Source organism: Gopherus evgoodei, chromosome 11, assembly GCF_007399415.2.
Source record: "Gopherus evgoodei ecotype Sinaloan lineage chromosome 11, rGopEvg1_v1.p, whole genome shotgun sequence".
Taxonomy (NCBI): Eukaryota; Metazoa; Chordata; order Testudines; family Testudinidae; genus Gopherus; species Gopherus evgoodei.
The window spans coordinates 23,748,717-23,764,722 of record NC_044332.1 but is presented as its reverse complement, the minus strand read 5'-3'; the positions used below and the strand labels follow the sequence as shown (position 1 = coordinate 23,764,722).

The window sequence follows — 16,006 nt, the reverse complement described above, 5'->3', positions numbered from 1 at the left end:
TCTGAGGCCCCTTGCGGGGGCTGCAAGCAGGTTTCAGGGGAAGCCGCCAATCAGGGCCAGCATTAGACTTGCTGGAGCCCAGGGTAGAAAGTTGAAGCCCCACTGCATGGGGTTGAAGCCTGAGCCCCGCCACCTGGGGCTGGGACCAAAGCCAAAGCCTGAGCAATATAGTTTCATAGGGGCCCCATGGCATGAGGTCCCAGGCAACTGCTCTGCTTGCTATCATCTAACACCAGCCCTGGCTTTTATATGCAGAAAACCAGTTACTGTGGCACAGGTGGCTGTGGAGTTTTTATAGCATGTTGAGGGGGCCTCAGAAAGAAAAAGGTTGAGAACCCCTGCTTTAGGGGTTCTTTTTTGTTCTTAGCCCAAAGAAGAATTTTCTTCATAACTTTAGTATACCTCTCTGTTCAGAAGTTGAGATTTAAGAGATAATCTCAGTAAAATTCATATGTATGTCTGCAAATTTTACACATCCACAGAAAACTTCTGTTATCCATTTTTCAGGGAAAGTTTTGTTAAGATCCTTCCAGTTCTGAATGCATTTACCAACTTTAAGGTTTCATCACCTAAAAAAAAGCACTGAATTGACTTCTACAGGCTTCCCTTGTTTTGAACACCTAACTGTAACTTAAAAGCCAAGTCACATTTGAAAAATATCAGTACACTAGGTTTAAAGTTATGACTGTTTGAAATCAGTCAATTGAACAATGAATAAGTACAGACTGAAAACCATCTTAGAAAATATCACGATTGTTCAAAATTTCAGGTGAGTAATTCTGGGAGGCCTTGGTTTAGGCTGACTGGATTCAGCAGTTATTGGTGAAGGACAGCTGGGTTAAGGACTAGCTCCATTTATGGATGGCTCACAGATAAGGACAGCAGCATTCAGGCTATGTAAGTGTTCTAACCTGGATCAATTTGGTTTAACAAGTTGCACTGCCCATATTAATTTTTGAAAAACAAGGATTTTCCATGCAAAACCCCCCAACCATTAATGCAATGATAAGGATGGATAAACTAATGTTTAAAAGTTGGAAATACAAAGTGGAAGTTGAATGCTCAAACCATAACTTTCCCCCTTTATTCTTATACTTTAAAATACGGTCTTTCTTCATAACATTATACAGTAGAACCTCAGAGTTACGAAGACCCTGGGAATGGAGATTGTTCGTAACTCTGAAATGTTCGTAACTCTGAACATAACATCATGATTATTCTTTCAAAAGTTTACAACTGAATATTAACTTAAAACAGCTTTGAAATTTTACTATGCAGAAGAAAAATGCTACTTTTAACATCTTAATTTAAATGAAACAAGCACAGAAAGTCTTCTTACCTTATCAATTTTTTTTAACTTTCCCTGTATTTTTTATAGTTTACATTTACCTGTATTTGCTTTTTTTTGGGTCTCTGCTATTGCCTTATTGTGTACTTCCAGTTCCAAATGAGGTGTGTGGTTGACCAGTCAATTCGTAACTCTGGTGTTTGTAACTCAGAGGTTCTACTGTATATTATTTGTAAAATATTTCACACAAAATTCAATGTTTTCCCCATTCTTGTATACTTAAACTAATTTTAATGTCATAATAATCTAGTATATCTGTAGAATTAAGAACAAATTCTGAGAGCTGATGATCACCTACCGACTTCAGTGGGAGTAACTAGTGTTCAGCAACTTAAAGACATTTTATATGGCAGTTCCCTTTGCTAAAATACAGATTTCCCAACATCCATATAACTTATATCTAGCAAAATATTTAACTCTCTTTCACATGTTGTAAACCTTTAAATAGCGTTTTCATGGATAGTTATATTAACAGAATATATTACACCCAAAACCTATGTTGAAAGAACATTATTAAGACTGCAAAGAAAAGCACTCTAAAGTTAGGAAATGCAAAATTGCTTTGCAAACTTAATTCAGCCACCTTCTGCATATGTATTTCTATACAGTCTTTAATTAGATGACCAGTAGAGCTGGCCAGAGAACAATTCAGTTTTGTGGCAACTTTTTGAGCTTTCAAAATTTGTCTCTGTTCAGCACTGGAATGGAAATTTTTATGAAATGGAATTGTGTTGAAACATCTGTTTTCAGATGAAAAAGGTCAAGTTTTTGATTTGGGTGTCTCTCTCTCTCACCCTCACCACAGAGTCCACCTTGGACCTCAGAAACCCTACCATTGAAAATTTCACTCAAATAAACACATTTCCGTGAAACATTTTGGCTACAACTAAAAGCATTTTTTGACAAAAAATGTTTTGTTGGAAATGTTCCAACCATCTCTAACGTCAACATACTATTTTTTCTATAGGGCTATATCATTCAGTGCACAGAATTGATTGTGCTCACTCAATGAGCGGCTATTGAATATTTTGTTTTCTCTTTGTTTAATGTTTGGCCCCATTCCTTGTTTACTGAACTGTATATAAATCCTTCTCTTAAGACAGAATTATTGAATTCCTCATGAACTTTTCTATGGTACTTATCACAACAGTATCTAAGTCTTTGACAAATATTAATGAATTAATTTTCATAATATGCCTGTGAGTTCCACATCCATCAATTTACACCCACACAAGTCAACAGCAGGGTTGGAACCACAGAGCCTCTGCCACTTGAGCTAAGTAATTGATAGCAATAGTAGTGTCATCCTATATGTGACCAGCACACATATAGGAGGAAGAGACACTCTGCCAGTAGGTTTCAAAGATATTTGCTAAAAGCAAAGGAATAGTAAGACTTAGGAAGCCTGGGTTCCATTCCAGGCTATGGCAGGAAGAGTCTCTAATGGGCACAGGTTCTTCTGCACATACCCCCCAAGCTTGATCCCTTCTGTTACATCTCTTTGAACTTGTCCCCGTCCTGTCTCTTCCCCACTACAGACTCCTCATTCCAATCCCTTTTTCCTCACCTAGCCAGTTTGTCTCCACTCCCTTCAGTTTTCTCATTCCAGACCCACAAGGGCAAGCCCAGCAAGCCCTTGTCTCCACCCTTATCCAGTCCATTCCCCTCAGTCACCTTGCCCAGCCATTCCCAGTTCCCTCCTAACTGCCCTGGATCCTTACCTCTTTTTGCCCAGCTAGTCCAAGTTCCCCCTCCTGGCTTCTCAGCTGATCTGCCTCTCAAACTTCATCCTAGCCTCCTATGTCCCCCTCATCCACACTCCTCATCTCCACTGGCTCCCAGTCCCAGTCTCCATTCTTGGGCTCCTCATCCAATCTAAGTATTATTGTTTCCCCCAGCCCCCTGTCCCAGTCTCTTTGCCCAAGCTGTCTCCATTCTCTCCCATCACCCTGCCTCTATGTCAGATCTGTTTCCCCTCCTGCCTCACCTCCTTCTCCCCAACCCACTAGTTTTCAAGTCCAGTCCCCCCTCCAGCTTTTTATCCCCACCTTCTGCCTCCCAGTTGTTCCCATTTCTATCCCAGTCTCCTTGCCCAGATAGTCACAGTCTCTACTCCCAGGTCCAATTCTCAGTCTCTTCTCACCCCAATTCCCAATCTCCTCTCCTTCCACCTGTCACTCTCTAGTCCCCATCTTTCCCCTCACCCCAGGCTCCTTGACCCAATCTACACTCCCCTAGTCCAGCATTTTTCCTCAAGGCAATGGAGTCAGGCAGCTTCCTCTTCCATGCTGTCTGGGCCCAGCAAGGGATAAATGGGAGTACAGAAGAGTCTACCTGTTCTTTGTCCAGGTGCCCAGAACCGGCACATCCCACAGCAATCCAGAGCTGCAATTGCAGGGAAAATCCTGTTCAGATCCAGGATGGAGCATGCGCAGTGTGGACAGAATCTTTGTGGAATTTGGCTGCTAAAATCTAAGGCTATATCTACACTACGGACCTTACACTTGCACCACTGCAAGGTCTCTTGAGTAGCCTCTCTATGCTGGCAGAAGAGAGCTCTCCCACCAGCACAATTAAATCACCCCCAAAGAGCGGTGGTGGTTATGTTGTCAGGAGACGCTCTCCCACCGATGTAGCACTGTCCACACTGGAGTTTTTGTTGGTCGTTTTTTTTTTCTTCACTCTTCACTCTTCTAAGTGACAAAAGTTTTCTCGACAAAAGTGCTAGTGTAAGACATAGCCTTAGCCTAAGGCCTGGTCTACACTACACTACCCGTCCACACGACAAAGCCCTTTTTTCCGACTTAAAGGGCTCTTTAAATCCATTTCTTTACCCCACCTTTGAGGAGATTAGCGCTGAAATCAGCCTTGCCGGGTTGAATTTGGGGTAGTGTGGACACAATTAGATGGTATTGGCCTCCGGGAACTATCCCAGAGTGCTCCATTGTGACCACTCTGGACAGCGCTCTCAACTTGGATGCACTGGCCAGGTAAACAGGAAAAGGCCCACAAACTTTTGAATTTCATTTCCTGTTTGGCCAGCGTGGCGAGCTGATCAGCACAGGTGACCATGCAGAGCTCATGAGCATGATGTGCACACTGCCAGGGCACATTGCCCAGCCCATACTTTGTGAGAAGTCTATGTCCATGTCTATATCCTCATCACTCTCGTCACCATGCTGCTGTCGCCTCCTCGCCTGGTTTTGCTTTTGCAGCTTCTGGTTCTGCGCTGAAAAAAGGCATGAAACCATTGTCTGCCGTTGCCCTGACAGAGGGAGGGGTGACCAATGGCATGGCTTACAGGGAGTTAAAATCAACAAAAGGAGTGGCTTTGCATCAAGAAGAAACACAACAATGGTCTCACAGAATGGCCCCTCAAGGACTGAACTCAAAACCCTGGGTTTAGCAGGCCGCTGATATCACAAAACAAATCGGGTCAATTTCTTGTTTTGATCCACTCGATCTATCTTTCACATCTTAGGCTGGGAGCAGACGGTGCAGTATGACTGCTAGCCATCGTCATCTCCTGGGTGCTCGGCAGAAGATGCTACATTACGATTGCTAGCCATCATCATCTCTTGGTTGCTTACCAGAAGATGGTGCAGTACGACTGCTATCCATCGTCATCTCCTGGGTGCTTGGCAGAAAATGGGAACAACCTGGCTGGGTCACTCCCATGTCTGCCCAGGCGCCCCGACTGACCTCATTGAGGTCAGCTAAAAGAGCACCCAGGAGTACGGCGACGATTGCTACCAATCGTAATGCACCATCTGCTGCCAAAAGGCAATGAGCTGCTGCTGTGTAGTAATGCAGTCCCACGTCTGCCAGCACCCAGGAGACATATGTGACGGTGAGCTGAGCGGGCTCCATGCTTGCCGTGGTATGGCATCTGCTCAGGTTACCCAGGAAAAAAGGCATGAAACCATAGTCTGACATTGCTTTCACGGAGGGAGGGAGGAGCCTGATGACATGTACCCAGAACCACCTGCGACACTGTTTTTGCCCCATCAGGCATTGGGATCTCAACCCAGAATTCCAATGGGCAGCGGAGACTGTGGGAACTGTGGGATAGCTACCCACAGCTATTCACAGTTCAACACTCTGGAAGTTGACGCTAGCCTCAGTACTGTGGACGCAGTCTGCCGACTTAATGCACATAGAGCATTTTGTGTGGGGACACGCACAATCGACTGTATAAAAACAATTTCTAAAAAAACGACTTCTATAAATTCAACCTAATTTCGCAGTGCTGACATATCCTCAGTCTCTCTGAGAATGTGTGAAGTGCAATTTTTCAAGATTTATAACTAGGCCAAATTTTTGGGTGGATTTCCATGGGATGGCAAAAGACACATCTCTGACACAAAAGTCACCTCCTGTGCCAAATTAAGTCTCTGTTTCAAAGAATGGTGGGCACTAAAGTTTTTTCAAAGAAAAGATCACCAGAATTGTTTTAACATGGGCCAAACAACATTTGCTACACATTACTGGAAATCCATAAACTGTTTTGGATGAATTTTTTCAAAAAAAGTTCAGCCTGAGGCAGACACCAGACATGAAAAATTTCACCTCAAATGGTAAAGCCTAGCAAAGTTATAATCAACTGAACACAGGGTCTTATAATGGGAATTGTCAGGCAACCTTAAAAATAGGGTGTAGCCCTGTATATAGCTGATATTTATTTATATTTTTTGTTGGATCATCTCTTAAATAGAAGCCTATTTATTTCATATTTTCCATGTACCTTATCCTAAATCTGTCTTTAAAAAGTCCAAATCATACCTTCTCTGAGCATTCAATATATTTTAAAAAAAAATATATTAAGCTTTCTTTTCAGACAGAGTCTGCTACCTTTACTCATGCTGAACAGTATTTTACTCTGTGAATAGTCCCATACAAATCAATGTGACTGCTTCTTGAGTAAAACACTTACACACATGGGATAGCATATCTGAATCTGTCTTTTAAACAAGAGAGTTTATATACAGAATTTCAACTTTGATGCTATTGCTATGAAAGCTTTTCCAACTAGAAAATTACAAGTAAACTGGGAACTGATTTCTTTCATAGAGTGACACAAAAATGTTGGTGTGTCAACCTGTTTGCTTATATTAAGTAGGGACAATATATTTATTGTAGGATGAATTGCCATTATTAATACTGTAGTCATTGAAAAAAAATTGTTGTAATTTAATTCTAAATTGCTACATGCAAGCTCATTTTCACTATTATTCTATGTTGTTAGTCTTCATCTGTGTGCGTGTGCACACGAGGTGTCCTGCATACAGAGTTTCTGATGGCAAATTTTAACCAATAATGCCATATTAATGTAATTTTTCACAGTTCAGAGTTTGAAAATAAACACAGTTAAAAACCAATTTTAGCTGTTTTGAAATTTCAGCTACCACTCACACCCAATTTATGAGAGATTATGGCCCCCACATTTACTGAGATGTTAAATACACCGCTACCTCGATATAACACCACCTGATATAACACAAAGTTGGATATAATGCAGTAAACAGTGCTCCAGGGGGCGGGGCCATGCACTCCTGTGGATCAAAGCAAGTTCAATACAACACGGTTTCACCTATAACGCGGTAGAGATTTTTTGGCTCCCAAGGACAGCGTTATATCAAGGTAGAGGTGTAATTAATCTATATATATATAAAGGGACTTGAAAAATTCTATTTTTTATCGTACACCTCTCTCTGTTAAGTGAAAGAGCATTCTTTGAGTTGAAAGTAACTACGAGAAAAAGTATACTGAGATGCTTTGGAAACTATTTTTAATTATTTAGACATTTTAGATATTTTTAGCCAATAGAACCCAAAACATACCTCTTGAAAATCTGCATAAACTAAATACAGAATTTCATAAAAAATAAATATTGGACTCCCTATATATAAGTAACTCTCTCTGTCTGGCATTAATAAAGCAATACACAGTATTAGAAGATGTTATACATGTGTATATTTAAAATTGTAGAAAAACCATATGTATTATTTGAAAAAGTCTAAAACTGTATGATTACTTGCTACCGCAATTTATATACATATGAGGGAGAAGAGTTGAGGTGCATCTTTTCCTTTGATATTTAATGACTGTTGAGTGCTTAGTTATCATTCTATTAAGTTTTTCTATAAAAAAATCCTAGATATTAAAAAAAAAAAAAAAAGGAACAGTTTCCTTGTCATAATAAAGAGGATGGTTGTATACTTGCAATTGAATATATAATTCCAGAGCATGAAATGTTAAAAACTAGAGATGAGTACTCAAAATAGGATGGATAGAGAAGGGCACAGAGTGATTACTAACAAAGGAAAAGGGAAACAGGATGTCAAAAAGTTTTAAATAGAATAATTTGGCAGTAAAAATGGCTCAATTTTAAAATTTTCAACTTAAAGACAAGGTTTCAAAAAGGTTTTTGAAAATAAAAAATATTAAAATACTGAAAACAATCACACTTTTAGGAAAAATAACTCAAAACATTCACAGAATCCTGGGAAGCTGGAAAAAAGTGGTGGAGGAAAAATATGCAAGATTCACTGTCTCAAAGATGAATGATATGGACTGCACAAAACTAGCTTCATAAAAATGAACAACTGGTTCAGATTAATAAAGGAACGGACACAAACATACAGCAGACAACAGAGAATCCTGCAGATTGGCTGGTTATACTTTGGCACACTTGACACCTAACCAGTTTGCAACAATCAGGCATTGCAAAGAATGAACTGACCCTAAGTTTCACAAAGGGCAGCCACTAGCTGGTTCGCTGAAGATGGATCTTGGCCATGTGGGGAGGACTGGACAAGAAAATCAGTACATCTGGACTAGAGCTGCCCAAATGGCTTAATAATGAATGCTCCACAAGGTCTGTCAAGTAAAGAGAGAGAATATACAGATCAGAGAAACTGGAGGGAAAAACTAAGCTGAAATGAGAGCAGACTACAAATACAGAAAAAGAATAGATGGTAAACACATGAAGGAAACAATGTACAGATAGACAAAGACATTCCCCTGAACCAACACACATTAATATAAAATGCATCAAAATTACTCAGTGGAGTTCAAACAAAATTTCTGTTCTACAGACTGAGACAAGCAAATTGTGTGGGGAGATAGAACCCATCAGTTCTGTTCCCAGTGTTGTGAGAGACTGGTTGCGTAACTTTGAGCAAGACACTTATCTTCACTGTGCCTCCGTTTTCTCACCTGTAAAATGAGCATAATAATACTTACCTAAGCCAAAAGTATGTTGTAAGGCTGAATTTAAGTACCTTGAGCTTTCTGATATAAGATGTTTTTAAAGTGCAGAGTATATATTAATGACTATTGCCTTTTCCACAATATCTATCCCATAACTTTACCTTAAAAAATGCCACAATAAAATCATAGCCCTAATTATATTATATTAACTATAAATAAAGCAAAGCATTTTGGTTCATCGAGGTTTTAATTACAAGGCCTGAAAGTCTTTTGAATTCAAATGAATTCACAGAACAAACATGACTGAAAGGTCCAGGTCTGAGGAAAGCTAATGGTTATAGGCATCAAAGCAATTTAAATATTTAAATATGAACATAAATGATTTTACTATAAATGATTCCACTTGAGCAGACTGTTCAGACATCTTCATTGTCCTAACACTGCATTTTGTTTTGCCAGGCAATAACAGTTTTCCTAGACTGACAACTAAATTCTTGCCAACTTTCCTTTACTAAAAAATATCTCTAACAGTTCTCTGTTGCTGCAGATCTGTACTCTGTGAGCATACATCTTGGTGCTGAGAATCATGTTGATATTTGAAAGCAGTAACAACCAGCAGTAGCAGTAGTATCCCTCTCACAGAACTATTTGAGATAATGGTATGAAGAATCTCTATTCTTCACTGTGGGACACCAAATAAATGGGAGAAGGTGAGTGAGTGCAATTCTGCAGGTTTTTCTCTCTCCCATGCTGTGGAAGTGGATATCTCAGTTATATTGCAAGGCCAGAGCCTAGCATCAGCTATGGTCCTCTGCCCAGGTCTCTAAGCACATCTTGCCTGAATTCAAGCATATTCCCCTCACAGGTGAGTCATCTTCAGAGACAATTCTTGAAGGAGAAATGAAGATCACCACACCTACAAGACTGACTAGCAGTGAAAAACCACAGACTTCAGAATTGTTCTCTTGGAACAGGCACCTAGTTTCATTCCAACATAAAAATTATTTTGAATTAGGAGTCCCATGCACAGCTTTGGAAATTTCAGAAATGAATACAATTTTTCCACATAAAATGTAGAAGCTACCTTTGTCCTATTAGAAAAGGTTTCGAGACCATTTGGTAAAGGAACACCTTGCCATAACAGCACTAAATGCAAAGTTTGATCTATTTAGATAATCTGTGGACTGAGATGGTTGCTTGGGGGGGGCAAATCTAAAAGGTATGAAAACAAGGCACAACCAGAAGTTATGGTCTTGATGCAGGAACCACATTGTGAAATTCTATAGTTTTTTATGCACAAAATCAGACTAGATGATTATAATGGGCCTTTTGGCCTTAAAATTACGACTCTATGATGGTAATTTTCTAAAAGGACATACAGCTCAATACTCCTAACATCCAGAGGGTAATTCTCCTTTCATTCATCTCCAGTTTAACTATATTTATGGCAACAGAGTTACTCTTAAGCCACACAGGTACAAAGTGAGAGAATTCAGCAACCTGATTTGTGCAGCGCCTAGATACCATAAAAATACATACAATATGCATGTATTGCATGTTTGATATGAGTTGATCAAAGTCACTGTGCAGTAAACTCAAGTGCTTCCAATGTAAAGCAGTACTCATACATTATGAGTAAAGAGACAATGACCTTCCAGACCTGCAGGCGAGAGTGCTAGAAGGGAAGGGAGATGGGAGGGGAGGGAGGGAGAGAGAGAGAGTGTGTGTGTGCGTGCGTGCATATGCACGGGCAACCCCCACCACCTGCCTGATAGTCCTGGAGTATGCAACCTGGCCCACCTACCTAACACTCAGCCTGACCCTCCTTTTCCCCTCTGACACCCTGCCCTTCCCCCCATCTACCTAGCTCTTCTGGAGTCTGTTTCCCAATCTTTCTGGAACCTTTGCCTTCCCACCCTTCTCCTCACTTTACCCTCCCCACTGGCCCTTAGGTGATGGGTCTATCCTGTTTCCTCGATCTGGTCAGTCCCCAGCACCAGGAGGAACCACCCCACACTCTCTGCAGTCTGCAGGTGAAGGCCTGGCTGCCAGCCTGTAGTACAACACAGAATAGGTTACTGAGATTCCAGCCAGCTGAACTATGGTATACTCACTCCCAGCAAGGTTTAAAAAAGTGGGGGCACATGCCTCCCCCCTGCTTTTTAATGGGCCTTTGCTCTTCCCCACTCGGTGCATATTCCTGCAAGCTAAAAAAATCAAGACCATTTAAAAACAAAAACAGGTAGCAACTTCAATGTTATCAACAACATGAATTTGAACTGTGGGTAGCTTATTTAAAACCCTAGAAAATTCTGAATCCACTGGTGAACTGAACTGAACTGATTGTGACTAGACTACATTCAGTTCTGGGCTCCTAATTAGCAGAAAAATGTTGAGAAAATGAAGAGAGTTAAGAGAAAAGCTACAAATCTAGTGAGGGGATGGAAATAATTACATATAAGGAAATATCAGGAGAGTTACATTTGTGTAACTCTGGATTCAATAGTTGATATGGCCTATTCTAACCAAAATAATTAAATAAAGATCCTCGTGCTTAGAAATGCTCTGATTCAATCCTAGACAAAGCTAAAAATATGACTGCAGTCCTTAACAAAAAATAACAGTAGCTTAGAACAATCCCAGGCAGAAATGAAAGCAAAATCCTTAAATAAACAGAAAAACCTGCCTACCTTTGACAACAAATTGACTTAACCTGCAAGGTAAGAAGTTACTTTCCTGCAGAGAACTTACTAGCCATAATAGAGTGTCACCCTCAGTATAAAAAAACGAACAAACAAACAAAAAAAAAAACAACCCCAACCCACAAAACCCCAAAACAACATATGGTTGAAGATAGTGGCATCTGTTGTTCTTGACAGGCACATATGTCTCCATCTGGGGGCATCTGTCCCATCTAGAATCTCACCTAATAGCAGAGCCTTTATTTAGCGACTAACTTTTACAGAGAACAATTTTTAATAAATCAGATGAATGTCATGGAAAGAATGGTACAGTAAAAAAGTGAAGAAAATATGCATAATCTCACAGAAGTTATTTTTTAAAGCTTCTGTACAGAAAAGTGGAAGGTAAACTGGATACTACGAGAACTATGATCATCATTATACTTAATGGTATGGGGCATACATGGTTGTTCAGGATTTAATGAAGAAATATCACACCTCACTTTACTTCACCTATGTCAGTAACATTGATGAAGATGCTTACTATATATATAAAAAGAGCTATGAAGAAGAGCTACAGAAAGAAAAGGGAGATGTTTCTTGGTTGTATGAATCACTCCTACATGTAGTATTCTTCACAGATTCACACTCAGCCTCTTTTTTTTTTCATTCCAGGTCTCTAATTTTAATTCAAGACTATATTTAATGCTCTAGCCCCCTCTACTGGAAATCTCTAATGGGTATAGGTCTTCAATTAATGGGAGTTTTTCAGAATTTTTAAATTTCCTATTTACAAGAAAGTCCAGTGTGCAGAGCAATGAAAGGGAACACACACATATATAAAAGGACTGGCTGTGTTTAATCACATTGTTTATAAAATGGAGGTTAATTACTGTAGCTAGAGGTTTTTCAATAAGGATTCCTTGGAGGCAGCTTGGTGATTGCTCGAAGAGGGGGCAAGTTTTGCTATTTTGTAGCATTCTACGTTGCATCCCAAAACACACTTAGAAACCTCCTGTGAGGATATGGCTTGTTCATGCCATCTTTCTGCTATGGGTTTGATTCTTTGCAGGAACACCAGGGCACTCCTGCCGTCAAGGGAGTGAAGTCTCCTGTCTTTGGAAAAAGCACGGGGTTTATGGGAATACAAGTAAGTGGTTGATGTGGAACTCAGACACAATCTGTAACCTAAGGGAAACTTTCTCTTTGTGGAATACTATATAAGGAGAGTCGGCTATCACGGCTGCTAGCTCACTGATCCTTCTGGCCAAAGTGATGGCCATTAAGAATGCCACCTTCATGGACAGGTGGGTCATGGCATGTTGCCATAGGTTCGAAGGGTGGACCAGTGAGTGGTGACAGGAAAAGGCTGAGATCCTTTTGGGGCATAGGTTTAATAAATGGTGGAAAGTCCTGATCAAGCCCTTCATAAACTTCACAATAGCCAGGTGTGTAAAGACAGAAAGTCCCCCTAATGGAGGAAGAAAGGAACTAAGTGCTGCTATATGTGCTCGTGGTGATCTCAGGGCCAGATGAAGATTTTAAGGAGAGGAGATAGTCTAGACTAACTGGAATATGCACAGCACCTAGTGAATGTTGGTGGGAACATACCCAGGCCAAAAAACACCACCATTTAGCCAGGTAGCATGTTCTAGTGGAATCCTTCTAATTTGGTTAAGGATTTCCTGAACACATGGTGGGTGGGTGGGAGCACGAGTGTTCTATTTCCAACGCCTATCCAAATACAAGGCTGTGAAGTGGAGTGAGCACAGCTTGGGGTGCTTGATCTCCACCCTCTCCCCCCATCCTGCGTTAGGAGATCCTGAAATGGGCAGATCTGATAGCGTGGGCATCATTATAATTCCATGAACCAGAACTGTCTGGCTCAATAGGGTGCTAGGAGGGTGATGGTGGCTCTGTTGCAACAGACCTTCCATACACTCTGTGGTAGAGGGATGGGAGGAAAGGTGTATCTGATCCAGATGAGCAGAAGAGCATCACCCCAGGAATCATGGTGTATGGCTCCCCTGGAGCAATACATGGGAAGCTTTTTGTTTGTCTGGGGTGCAAAGAGGTCCCCATACGGAGTTCCCCTCTATCAGAATATACTGGTTAAAACTGTGTAGTGGCTCTCCCATTTGTGGTCTGCAGCTAAGCACCTGCTCAACTTGTCTATCAGGGAGTTGTGGACATCCAGCAAATATGCAGCCTGTATTGTAATGTGGTTTCTGATACACCAGTTCCAAAGTCTGACTGCTTCCAGGTAGAGGAGCTACAGATGACATGAAACTTGCCTGGCCAGTAGAGGGAAGATCACCTGCATACTCAGGAGTGGTGAGCATCGTATGCTTAGTGTGTGTATTCTGTTTAGGTAACTGTTAATAAATAGAGGTTAAGGATATTACTGTGTAAAGCTCTTTTACTAGGAAAAGGCCCTGCAGACCTGTAGAGCCCAGTACACCAGAACTGGGTGTTAGCTCTGAGCAAACGGAGGGGTAGAGCCTGGAGCCCACAGAGGGGTAAATTTGGGTCCCTAACTTCCTGAGCACTCAAAAGAGAGAGTAGGAGTGCTGAGAGACCTAAATTGTACAGGTAACAGTCTTTTCGGGGGATTAGGAAATATGAGAAGACTCCTCTCCCTTGGTACAGAGGTAGGATGCACTCTATCAACCCCCAGCATACAAGGAATTCTGCCTCTTATTGAAGACTCAGTTGGTGAGAGCGGTTCCCAAAGGGGGATCAGGAAGGTGGTTGGTGAGAAGGGAAGGAAATAAACTTTATGAAGTAAACCTGGTAATCTCCAGGACCCAACTATCTCTGGTGATCTTATTCCAGCTGAGGGGGAAGGAAGTAAGACATCCTCCAATGATGACAGGAGAGGAAGTAGATGGCATCACTGGTGATACGCAGGCTTGACCTGCATGTCAAAATGGCCCTTGGGCTGTGGTTGGGAGTAAGCAGTAGCATAGCTAGTGGGGTTCAGAGGAAGCAGCCGCTTCCCCTCAGCATGTTTTCAAAAAGTGGCGCCTGCCGGGCCGGCGCTGGCGGCAGCACGGCTGGAGGAGCCATGGGGGGGGGGCACAGGCACGGCCTGAGGAATGAGGGGGCTGGCTCCTCAGCCATCACGCCCCACGCTCAGCGTGGCCCCAACATCGCTGTAGCCACCTTCTGCGGCGGTGGCTCAGGGCTCGGTAGCTAAGCGCTCCCCACCCCTTGCTAATGCAGCGGGCTGGGGGAGGCAAAAGGGCCCCTGTGCCTTTAAGGCCGCCTGGCTGGCGAGCCCTGCGTGGAGTGCACCGAGTGTCAGGGACAGGCGGCGGTGCAGGACGGAAGATGAGCGGGGGGGTCCGGTGCCTTGCACTGAGGGGTTGGGGTGAGGGGCTCCACGGGACTGGGCTAGCAGGGCAGGGGCGCAGGCCATGCTGTCTGGATGGGGGCCCTGGCGCGACACAGAAGCCTGGAGCCAGGGGGATGGGACCCTGCGGGTGGGGCTGGGCAGCACAGCCCGGCGGGGGATATCTGGAGTGCGCTGGGAAGAAGAGGCTCTCCTGGGACTGCAGGGAGACGGGGGAGGAGTATTCACAACCCCGGGAAGCCCGAAGGAGTCCTGAGCTGACCCCGAGGTTAATCTGGGGGGGAAATGGGAGGAGTCGGGGGCATGGCCAGAGGAGGAACCATGGGGGTATGTGGCCAGAGGAGGAGCAAGGGGGGGCGCCTTTTTTATGTTTGCTCCCCCTACACTTAAAACCTGGCTACGCCACTGGGAGTAAGTGAAGGGAGCTGAAGAATGGGACCTCTGAATCCTCTGTCATTTATGCAGACTCAGGTGGATGCTGGTAATATGCAGTGTGTGAAGGGGGTGGTCATGGTCTAAAGCAGTGTTTTTCGAAGTTCGGGTCACGACATGTAAGGTACTGGGTTGCCTTACTCAGTACTCAGGGACCCTAACAGCTCTGGTCAGCACCGCTGAGCTGGATGTTAAAAGTCCTGTCGGCGGTGCTGCCCAGCTAAGGCAGGCTAGTGCCTACCTGTTCTGATACCGTGCTGCACCTTGGAAACAGCCAGCAGTGGGTCCAGCTTCTAGGCGGGGGGGGGGGGGGGGCCCAGGGTTCTGCACTCTGTCCTCCGCCCCAAGTACCGGCCAATATGGGAGATGGGGGTGTGTGCCTGCAGGTGAGAGCCGTGAGGAGTCGCTTGCACACCTCCGCCAAAAGCCAACCTGCTGCTGGCCACTTCCGGGACACAGCGCAGTCTGAGGTGCCAGGACAGGTGGGAAGCCTGCCTCTGCACCCTGGCTGCACTGCTGACCAGGAGCTGCAAGAGGTAAGCTCGTCGCCCAACCCCCAGCCCTGAGCCCCCCAAACCCAGAACCCCTTCTTGCATCCCAAACCCCTAAGACCTGGCCCCACCCCAGAGCCTGAACCCCCAGCCCAGAGCTCTGACCCTTTTCCCACACTGCAACCCCTTGTCCCAGTCCTGAGCCCCTTCAAAACCCAGAGACCCCCTGCACTCCAAGCCCCTCATCTCTGGCCACAGTCCAGAGCCTGCACCCCCAGTCCAGAGCCTTGACCCCTCCTGCACTGCAACCCCCTGCCCCAGCCAAGCCCCCTTCCCCACGCTGAACCCCTCATTCCCATCCCCACCCTACAGCCCTCACCCCTACACCCCAACCCTCTGTCCCAGCCCTCAGCCCCTCCCACACTCCATACCCCTCATCCTCATCTCCGTTAGGTTGCAGGCATCAACAATTTTCTTCAACTGGGTC

General features: G+C 43.5%; 1 protein-coding gene across 2 annotated transcripts in view; it reads right to left on the bottom strand.

Annotated features, from left to right (window-relative positions):
• Positions 1-16,006, bottom strand: part of BOLL (boule homolog, RNA binding protein) — a 102,232-nt gene that overhangs the window by 13,106 nt on the left and 73,120 nt on the right. The window contains exon 12 of one of the 2 annotated variants that reach the window (XM_030581067.1): positions 8,194-8,227. The exons of the other annotated variant lie outside the window; for it this stretch is intronic. Within the exon in view, the coding sequence (XP_030436927.1) occupies positions 8,204-8,227 (24 nt within the window). The 3' untranslated portion in view covers positions 8,194-8,203. Of the gene's footprint in view, positions 1-8,193; positions 8,228-16,006 lie in introns of those variants that run through there. 2 annotated transcript variants of the gene reach the window in all.